Source organism: Protomyctophum parallelum (assembly GCF_964188405.1).
Source record: "Protomyctophum parallelum genome assembly, chromosome: 12".
In the NCBI taxonomy this organism is placed as follows: Eukaryota; Metazoa; Chordata; class Actinopteri; order Myctophiformes; family Myctophidae; genus Protomyctophum; species Protomyctophum parallelum.
The window spans coordinates 9,725,919-9,736,665 of NC_139712.1; the positions used below are offsets into that span (position 1 = coordinate 9,725,919).

Genomic DNA, 10,747 nt, shown 5'->3' on the forward strand with positions numbered 1-10,747 from the left:
GATCCAAAGACCTTCGTCAGTGGTATGATAGCACTGATTAAATAGCAAACTTCAGGGCGGGGCTTAGAATAGTATATAAAAAAAGGTCTGTCCAGTACTTTGTTGTGTCAGTTCAAACCACCACCCGAGGTCTGACGCTGAACCAGGGAGCTGACCACTGAATCCATCCACAACACCACCAGAGGCCTCACGCTGAATACTGAATCCATCCACAACACCACCAGAGGCCTCACGCTGAATACTGAATCCATCCACAACACCACCAGAGGCCTCACGCTGAACACTGAATCCATCCACAACACCACCAGAGGCCTCACGCTGAATACTGAATCCATTCCAACCACCACCAGAGGCCTGACGCTGAACCGGGGAGCTGACCACTGAATCCATCCACACCACCACTAGTGGCCTGACGCTGAATACTGAATCCATTCCAACCACCAACCGGGGAGGATCTGCTGAACACTGAATCCATTCCAACCACCAACCGGGGAGTATCTGCTGAACACTAAATCCATTCCAACCACCAACCGGGGAGGATCTGCTGAATACTGAATCCATTCCAACCACCAACCGGGGAGGATCTACTGAATACTGAATCCATTCACACTCATAGCCGAGTAGTTAAGGCATTAGTGACAAGAGCAGAGGCAGTCCACATCGACACAGCATCATCAGGAGCATATTTAACAAGTAAGGAAATTAAATTCATTACTAGAGCTGGGACTCGATTAAAACATTTAATCTAATTAATCAGAGGCTTTGTAATTAATTAATCTCGATTAATCGCATTTTAATCGCATATCAATATTCAACCTGAGAACAGTGAGAAACCTTTTTTTGGTTTCTTTGGTATCCCAGTGAATAGTGACTACGGGATTCCACTCATTTTCAACATTGTACTGTCATTAATATACTTTAGAGTTGTTGTGTGGATATAATAAGAAAGTCCCCCCCAGTCTGTGCTGCCTAGAACTGGATGTCTGAAGTAACATTATGAAGTACATCTCAGTGACATCACAAAATGTACTTCATAATGTTACTGTTTTTTCCAGACCTCCAGTTCTAGGCAACACAGAATGGGGGGACTTTTTATTATTTCCAGTGCACACAACTCCATAGAAAAAAATTATGTTGAAAATGAGTGGTATTCCCCTTTAAGCAATAAAACTTGTGCAGCAACTAGCAAGTGCCTATATAAAGTGTCTTCACTTCAGCGTGTATATGAATACTCAAATGTGCTTTACATGGCGGGGCATGAGAAAACAAATAAAAACAACTTTATTAGGGGGAAACATTTCACATGAGGTTGGGGCACACCATTGTCTGACCACGGAATTCCCACGCTTGCTACTTCAGTATGTTTCGCATCGAGGACACCTTGACAGCTTCGTGCTGTGCTGAAATCACTGCACGTCTCCGGTGTCCTGTGAGACAAGCTGAAGCAGCTAGCATGGAAGCTAACGTTGGTCATATATGGATCCTTTCCCTCTGACATTGCACACAGCCATGCCGCTATCCACGCGTCCATCCGATAGCTTTTACATCTAAATGTCCCATCCATGGAGCAAAAGCAATATAAGCGGCTTCTTCATTCGATAAATTTGGGTTTGGGTGTAGAGATCACTGCTGCTGCTGCTAGAGTAGGCGTGCCGCAGCCAATTCAGTACTACAGTACTAGAAACGAGCCCAGTGAGAAACGTTCCGCGGTGGGAAAAAAAGGTGCGATTAAATGCGTACTTTTTTTTAACGCGTTATTTTTTCTGTAGTTAATTAATCTCAATTAACGCGTTAAAGTCCCGGCCCTATTCATTACATTTTCCATCACTTTTCAGATGTTTTTTTGTTTGTTTGTTAGCTTCTTCCTGATGATTTTATTATTTGAAGATCTGGATCCACAGAAAAATGGCTAATCAAAAAAAAAAAGAATGCTGTGCTGGGTTTTGTGATGTTATATTGTGATATTTGTTTGCTTATTATATGTGCTTCTAGTCTAGAGCTTCTAGTGCTGTCTTACCACAGGATTGTAGTCAATGAGAAACTATTTTTGAATTAATAATTTGTACGGAGCGATATGTCTCGCCAGTTCACTGTGCATAATGCTTTATGTACACTAATGTATTCTGGAGACTATTTTTTCCTCCTTAATGCCCTTTTACGAGCCAATGGCTTGCAGCCTCTTCTACTCTTGCTTTTAATTGATTGTTTAAAATATTTGTGTTGATATTCAATCATACTTTTATTTTAATTGTAATGTTTTTGTTATTCTCTTTTCTATGTTGCTCGGCAAAGTACTTTGCAATAATATAATAATTATGATGTGCCTTTTGGCCTAATTCATTCATTGGCCAATATTGCATGCATGCATTCAAAGCCAGCTATACTGCATATTTGCAATGCAACCCGTTGTACTGTTAACTGTGTAATACTAATAACATGTTTAACGATGAAGTCCTTGAATTAGTTTATACATGCAGAGCTTGCTTGGGAGTTTTGAATAGTCTTTTAATGTTATTTTCCCATACAGGTAATCAGGTGCTGCATGGTGAAAACTTGATGATCCTGACTGTCACAGCAGATCCTGGTTTGCTAGAGGTATAGAAGACAAGTATTTACTCTATTTACAATTGTTTTACAAGGTATTTAAGCAATAAGTATAAGTCTGTCATGACTCATGTACAACAAACTACACAAATTAAATGTAATGCCTTCCCATACATGCTCCTATTGTCACAATTAAAAGCTACATTTGGCAAACACTCCCTCGTTGGTATAGCAACTTCAGAACAAGCTTCAACTCATGGAGAACTTAAATTACACAGAGTATTTAAGTAAGGCCCAGATTCAGAGTTCACAACATGTAGGCTATAGTGCGTATTATGTTTTACCAACAGGGTGAATGAACTAACACAGGTGTATTTATTTTCTCCAGGTCAGCGTGAGCAATGGACCCAGGGGGCAGTGGAGCAATGGACCCAGCAGGGGGCAGTGCAATCATACAGCTGGCAGCTCTGGGACGACCCTTCAGTCTTGGCATGATCTATGACTGTCGACGAGACTCGCTTGTCCCAGGTAACGCTTTAAATGTAGACCACTTTCACCATTTTTACATTAATATGTTGAATGGGTGCTCCCAGTGAGAATTCAAACCACAAAGCTTAACAGTAATAGTCATGTATTGACTTCACAAGATTGGGATTGACACTAAAGTCTCAAAAGCACTTGCCCATCAAGAAAATACACAAGGGGCTCCATCTTGCGCCACCCCTTACCCCTTATCCCTAAACCTTTTTGCCATTTTTTACTATTTTAAAACATTAAAATATTGTTCAACTAGCCAATCTATATAGACACGTTGTTAGCTTGTATAGGCTATTTGTACTATTTTAAAATGTTTTGGGGCGTGATGTTTTACTAAAATAAATTTGTACTAATTACTACTGGAATTATACGGTAGCTACAATTCAATATTATATGGCAGCCATCTCAGGATCAGTGAGAAGCCATCAACACGTTTTCATTATATTATTGATGAATTCCAAAGCTGTGTACCAAGTTTAATGTAGTCTTCATCAAACATCAATATTAGTGACAGGCACATAACTGAGCTACTTTATCAATTTCAGGCTATACACTGTGGAATAAAGAAGATCTGGGGAAGAATATCCAAAAAGAACCCCAGCCCAACACTGAATTTGAGATTGTTGCATCTGAATCGATTGAGGACAAAATGTCATCACTAAATGTTGAAGCGTCCTTGAAAGCAAGTTTCTTGGTTGGACTGGTAGAGGTTGGGGGCTCTGCCAAATATCTCAATGATTGTAAGACTACACAAAATCAGGCGAGAGTAACATTCAAATACAAATCTACCACAATGTTTAAACAATTGTCAATGAATCATCTTGGAAGAGGCAATGTGGTCTATCCAGGTGTTTTTGACTCAGGCATAGCAACACATGTTGTAACTGGTATCCTTTATGGGGCACAAGCCTTCTTTGTATTTGACCGTGAAGTGTCCGATAATGAGAATCGTCAAGAAATCGAAGGCCACTTGAAGGCAGAAATCAATAAGATCCCCTGCATGTCAATAGGAGGTGAAGCTTCTCTACAAATGAAAGACACAGACATCGCAAAGGTTGATAAGTTCTCCTGTAAGTTCCATGGGGACTTTACTCTTAAAACCACCCCAGTGTCTTTTAAAGATGCAATACAAGTCTACCAAAGTCTGCCACAATTGTTGGGAACAGATGGAGAGAATGCTGTACCAGTGAAGGTCTGGCTGATGCCTTTGAAGCATTTACATCCGAAAGCTGCTCAGCTGGTCCGTGAGATTAGCATTGGATTAGTGAACGAAGCTCAAAGTGTCCTGGAGTACATCGCTGAACTGGAACTGAGGTGCAACGATGCACTGAAGAGCACTGTCGCAAAACAGTTCCCACAGATCAACAAGAAGCTGAGGGAATTTAGAGACCTGTGTAATGAGTTCAAGCTAGACTTTCAGAAGACCTTGGCAAGGAAATTCCCTTTATTCAGAGGAGGTGGGGAAGAGGAAAGTGTGCTTGCAGAGATCCTGAAAAGAAGACACTCATCTCCTTTCAACAACAAAGACCTGAGTGAGTGGATGCGCTGCAAAGAGAGAGAAATAAACATCATAGGCTCCCTCACTAACATGATGAAACACACAAAGGTTGTCTCAAGTGAGGATGAAATTGACAATATAATCCTCAATTCAGAAACCAAGCAAGCGATATGCTTTGCTTTCACCTCACTGCAAACAGCTGAACCATATCTGTCAGCTTTATCAAGCTATCTAAGAGAAGCACCCAAACAAGTGAAAACCGACGATACCAACTGAACCGTTGCACCCCTAGAAGGCGGTTTTAGCTGCGGTTGCCATGGGTGGATTTGGACACAGAAACACAGAAGAGACGAAATAAGTCGGGCATTAAATTCACTCCTCGACTACCAGTAATACGACGACGACGACATGAAACCCAAAGGTCTCCATTTTGGGCATGTCAAAATAGGCAAAACGTTTGGAAGAAGCAACAGATCTACAAGCTTAGAACGTGGTGATGCATTGTGATTTAATTTGATGTAGACATACGTATAGATTTATTGCTATATTCATATTGTGATGATTTTTTTTTTCTCTCCTCAAACACAGTTTTCTTTGGTGGACTGTATGCATTAATCAAACAAATGTTTGCCTGAATTACTATTACTACTACTATTTACTATAGTCCCATTTGTTAAAACGTGAGTGTACTATAGGCCTACTGTCTTTCTAATGAAATACGTTGTAAATTGTCATGACTTTCATCAAGATGTCCTGCTGTGGTACTAGTGGAAAGAATGGAAAACACTATACACATTATAATTGTAAATGTGATCCATTCTTTAAGATAGACTTGCAAAGTGGGCAAATTAACATCTTATGTATAGTGTTCAACTTCAGTGAGACATATATATGTACAGGTATATGGAATGATGTTTGTTGTTAAACGAGATTTGGGTTTGATAAAATTTGTTTATTTTTTTTGTGTTTCTTCGGTGCCGGTGACGAGGGGGAGTTTGCTCCCCGTCCGTCCGTGCTGGCAGTGATGCTATGGGCAGTAGGGTCTTCAGCTGGAGGTGGTGGTGAGTACGGTGTGTGCGTGCACGAGGCAGAGAAGGTTATAGTTAGGGCCAGGGTGGTTTAGAGCAGTGGTTCCCAAACTTTTTCACGTCAAGGACCCCCACAATTGACATTAATTAGCCTGTGGAGGTGCACACCCCCATTTGAAAATATACGCCAAGGACCCCCATAAGAGAATTTACAGCTCCAGCAGTGAGTTTGACATGCATTAGTCTTTTTCTGTAAGTTTGTTGTTTTTGGTTTGTTGTTTTGTGGTGCGTCGGATGCCGGGACGTCCACTGGGCATCACGTTGCCCGGTTGGCGGAGCTGCATGTGGGCGCACTGAAGACTAGCGTTGAGTTGTTAGTCAGTCACAGACTCTCACTGAAGACTAGCGTTGAGTTGTTAGTCAGTCACAGACTAGCGTTGAGTTGTTAGTCAGTCACAGTCTCTCACTGAAGACTAGCGTTGAGTTGTTAGTCAGTCACAGACTAGCGTTGAGTTGTTAGTCAGTCACAGACTAGCGTTGAGTTGTTAGTCAGTCACAGACTAGCGCTGAGTTGTTAGTCAGTCACAGACTAGTGTTGAGTTGTTAGTCAGTCACAGACTCTCTCAGAGAACAACTTGAGATAGTTAGAAACGGGGCGGCTCTCTTTGAAAACACTATAGACTAGATACTTCTCTGTGTTGTGCACGTACGTGTGCACGTGCTCACTATACTACCGAGCTGGCTGCATGGGGAGATAATTAACATTGCTGATCGTAATTTGCATTTGCCATATTGATAGTTCCCACTGAAGATGTAATGGATTAGGTTTGTTTGACAATGTTTTGAAAATGGAGCCAGTATTTGAAAAGGCCTCTTTGGTTAGGCCACTTGTGCTGCCTCTCTCTCTCTCTCTCTCTCTCTCTCTCTCTCAGGCAGAATGCTGACCGTGTCTGATCAAGCTGATTGGTCGAGGAGGGGCCTGTTTTCAATGTGTGTGTGCTCTCTCTCTCTCTCACAAAGTCGCTTAATTTCTGCCTTACTTTAAGAGTATGCCTACATTGAAAAATTGAATTTTTTATGTAATGTAATTGTTTTCCTAATAAATCATTTTGTCATTATTGTACATCATTTTGTTGCAACCCATTGTTACATTGCCAGATAAGATGAATGTATAGCCTAACCCATTAGTGACCATTAATCAAGCATTGTATTGCTTTGCTGTTTCTAGAAAATAACTATTTGGATTAGAAGTTATACATACTGTAGTTCAGTGGAAGCAAATGCACCTGTGTACCCACTGGCCACTGATCCTCCATATCTTCTTGACTTATTTTTAATTCCTTCCGTTGTGCCTGTGTGTGTGTGTGTGTGCGTGCGTGCGTGCGTGCGTGCGTGCGTGTGTGTGTGTGTGTACCTTTTGTTTCAAATCTGATCCAGTTTGTGTGGTTTTTCCCTCCTGGAATTAAAACACAGACAGACAGTTAAAACAGATGCTATATGACATGGTATTTATTTATTGCATACTGTGGGGGTATGCATTCCTGATTTGTATTGTTCCCAACTTGCATCGTTCCCAAGTAGGCCGGTACCTGATGGGCACTGGTCTTAGTAAACCATAACTTATATACATGTATATTTATATACTACGCAATATCCAATCTGAGAACCCATCGTTAAAAAAGTCCTTTGTTTGACTAGTCAGTCTGTTTTGATTGATTGATTGAAATATGTATTTACAGTTTGCAGAATTACAGTACATTTCAAGCACAAACTCAATACAAAGACTGTTAACTGTTAGTGGACGACCCAATTAAGCATTACACTTGTTTACAACAGGGTCCACATTGTTCAATTAATCTGTCCCTGACTAAAACATCAGTTGAATGTATACTTGGTATAATATTGGCCTATAAATGCACATTTCAAATGTACAGCTATAATGCCAGTGCCCTGGAAGCCAACTTTGTACTTTTTAATAGTATACAATATTGATGATGGAAGTGTTAATGAATTCATGTCAAGTGGTCAAGCAGTAACAAGGTAATGCTACTCCTGATGTCATAGCCTTCACATGTTACAGTAGGCAAGGGCATCCAATTACAAACACAACCGTAAGTTAAAATATGGAGACAGCAACGATTTACTAAGAAACAAACCAGTGATGGAAGATGAATCGGTGAACACATCGGTATGGGCCGATTCTAGTTATGTTCTGATTAATCTGAATAATCAATCGAACCGATTAATACACATCTGATTGTCTTTACAGATAAACAATGTATCACAATATTAAAAATAAGGTATTAAAGTTTAATCTGACTTGCCTGAGCCTGCAGTGCAGATACCTTGTTACATACTGTACATGTGTTTTTCAGAATGGACAAAATTATTATAATTGTTTAACACAGAATGATAGGGTTATCGACATCGGTAATATCGGTTATCGGCCATAACAGCAATTCATTTTGTCGGAATATCAATATCGGTCAAAATGTCTCATCGGCACATCCCTAAAACAAATGTCGAAATGTAATGTGAGAAGCAGAACTATAGCAGATAAACTAAATGTAATCTGAGAAGCAGAACTAGCAGCAGATAAACTAAGCGAAAACAAAGCAATTACAATTTGCAATTTAGGCATTTAGCAGACGCTCTTAATCCAGAGCGACTTACATTAAGCAAGAACAAAAAGCTTAGGAATACATCACATAGAAGCATTTATCATGAAACATGTGTAAGCTAAGAAAGTAACAGTGGAATATCTATATAATGAAACTATACATATATACTACTATGCTATACATATGTACTATGGCGTGCTATGACTATATACAATGCAATTATAGTGCTGTCTACATACTGTAACATGCTATAAGTCTGTATCAAATGCTATCTAAGTCTACGGAAGTGCTATCTAATAAGGGGGTAGGGTAAGTGCTAAGTGGTAAGTGGTAAAGCAGCCAGTATAAGTGTCCCAGGGTGAGATTCCCACTGTCAGATACCTGCCTTGTTTTCCTTTATTTAACAGAGACGATACAAAAAACAATGCATCTATCTAGTTATAAAACAATGCATCTATCTAGTTATAAAACAATGCATCTATCTAGTTATAAAATCATGAAACCGTTGCATTGTAAGATATATATGTGGGGGGGTTAGGCCTTTCTATACAAATATCTAACTATACTAAAAACAATCGTTTACAAAAAATTAACTAATCTAACATGCAAAAGCAATAACATTCCCAAAATACAGTCGACAATCGACATTTTTAAATGTTAGCACTGGCCCGACACATTTAAAAATCCATTTGCTAAAGGAGAATTTAATAAAACTGTCAAAACTAAGCATATTGTATTTTATTTTCTAAGGATTATGCAATGGCGCCATTTCATAGGTTGATATTTTGTCCATTATTTATCTTCAGAGATTGTTTATAAATGAGTTACTGTATTGGTTTGGTGATTGACTGGCTCCAGAAACTGGAAGTAATACAATAAGAGATATGGGAAAATTCAGATTGGGATTCAGATTTTACAGAGGCCAGTTTCAAATTGCAGCCATCCGTAGGTGCCCTTTGAGAGCGGTTTTGAAGGAGTCAAGGGATTCAAGGGAGTCAAGTGAGTTTTCTGGAACGTTACTTATGAATTGAGTGGGGAAAACAATATTTATTATCACCATGAAACTTCCCCAATTGAGTATACTTACACAAAGACAATGATTTATTGTATTACACATTTTACAATATTCTACTATTCTACTACCATGGAAGGGTTATCATGTATTAATTTACTTGATCCTATAAAAATAATTAATACGTCTAGTTTTTCATGTTGGAGCTCTGGCTCATGGACTAAGAACCAGAAAGAACTGAACCGGTTCCCATTGGGAACCAACCGGTGGAAAAGGGGTCTTTGAGGGCACAGTTCCAATATCATCTGTTTCTGCCATAGACTGTAGTTACTGCACGCAAACGCACTTTAGTTCTGTAATTCACTCTTTTGTCCACTAGGTGGTAGTATTGTACCTGGCAGCCCCGATCATGTGGGGACAGGTGAGATCGCAGGCTATTAAAACAGTATTGGGCTCCTCATCTACAATCAGTCCAGCTCCAGCACCCCACACACCCACCCACCCCCCCCACCCACCCCAGCTCTAACGCCAACAGGGGCCATTTCAAATAAGCTCTTGGTCATTACTCTTGTGTAGTCTTTCAATACAACAACATATTCCTTGGCAAAGTGGGATTCAAATTGAAATTCAAGGTAAATTAATCCACAAAACTAACGTAATTTGTATTGTTGACCTATTTCTAAAATATTAGTGCAACTCTCGTTCTTTTTTTACCCCTCTATCACACAGAACCATGCTTTTGTGTCCATATCACTACGCCCAAAGAGTAGTTCCATGTGATGGAGGGGTCAAAGTTGAACGAAAGTCGCGCTAATATTTTAGAAATTTGTTTTGTGGATTAATTTACTTTTACTGCGTGGCCCCAGGGCCCCCCACAAAATGACCAGAACTACTTCATATTCACTAAAACCAGAGCAGAACTCCCACCAAAATAAATAAAATAAAAATGAATTTTCAGGGACCGCCCAAAATAGTTTGGCGACCCCCCGGGGGGTCGTGACCCACGGGTTGAGAACCCCTGGATTAGATGAATGCACTCTCCCACAGTAATAAGGAAAAAAACACATATCGGCCATTTTTACACTTTATTAATTTTACACTCAGTGTTAGGGAACTCAGTATAGCGTTGGTATAGCCAAAACACATCATTACGCATCAATGCACACCTACAGTATATACAAGTGTTGTCCACAATGACATATGATATGTGGACTGTATCTGCCTATAGAGCGTCGCAGGCCCGCCCCCTCGAGAGACCCGGAAAATAAATCCCTGTTCATTTTCCTCATAGACTTTTCAGAAAGTATTTATTTAAAGACGTTGACTCCGCGGACAAAGCCAACTCTATTGACAAATCATGACAATAAACACAATGTTTTGGGCCAAACAAAGAATTAGAAAGTAGAAGAAACGGCAGGTTACAACACTTTTTTTGTTGTTTTTCTTCTTTGTAATTATTTGTTCGGCCCGGGAAATTGTGTTTGTTGTCATGATTTGTCACAACTCG

The 10,747-nt window shown here is 39.9% G+C and overlaps 1 protein-coding gene across 1 annotated transcript; it reads left to right on the forward strand.

Annotated features, from left to right (window-relative positions):
- Positions 1-612: 612 nt before the first annotated feature.
- On the forward strand, positions 613-4,855 carry LOC310867498 (stonustoxin subunit alpha-like; the record flags this gene model as incomplete). The annotated part of the gene is made up of 4 exons (XM_083777613.1): positions 613-693; positions 2,528-2,595; positions 2,938-3,072; positions 3,627-4,855. Exons 3-4 carry the CDS (start codon positions 2,946-2,948, stop codon positions 4,853-4,855), a joined length of 1,356 nt encoding a protein of 451 aa, XP_083633739.1. The 5' UTR covers positions 613-693; positions 2,528-2,595; positions 2,938-2,945.
- Positions 4,856-10,747: the final 5,892 nt, after the last annotated feature.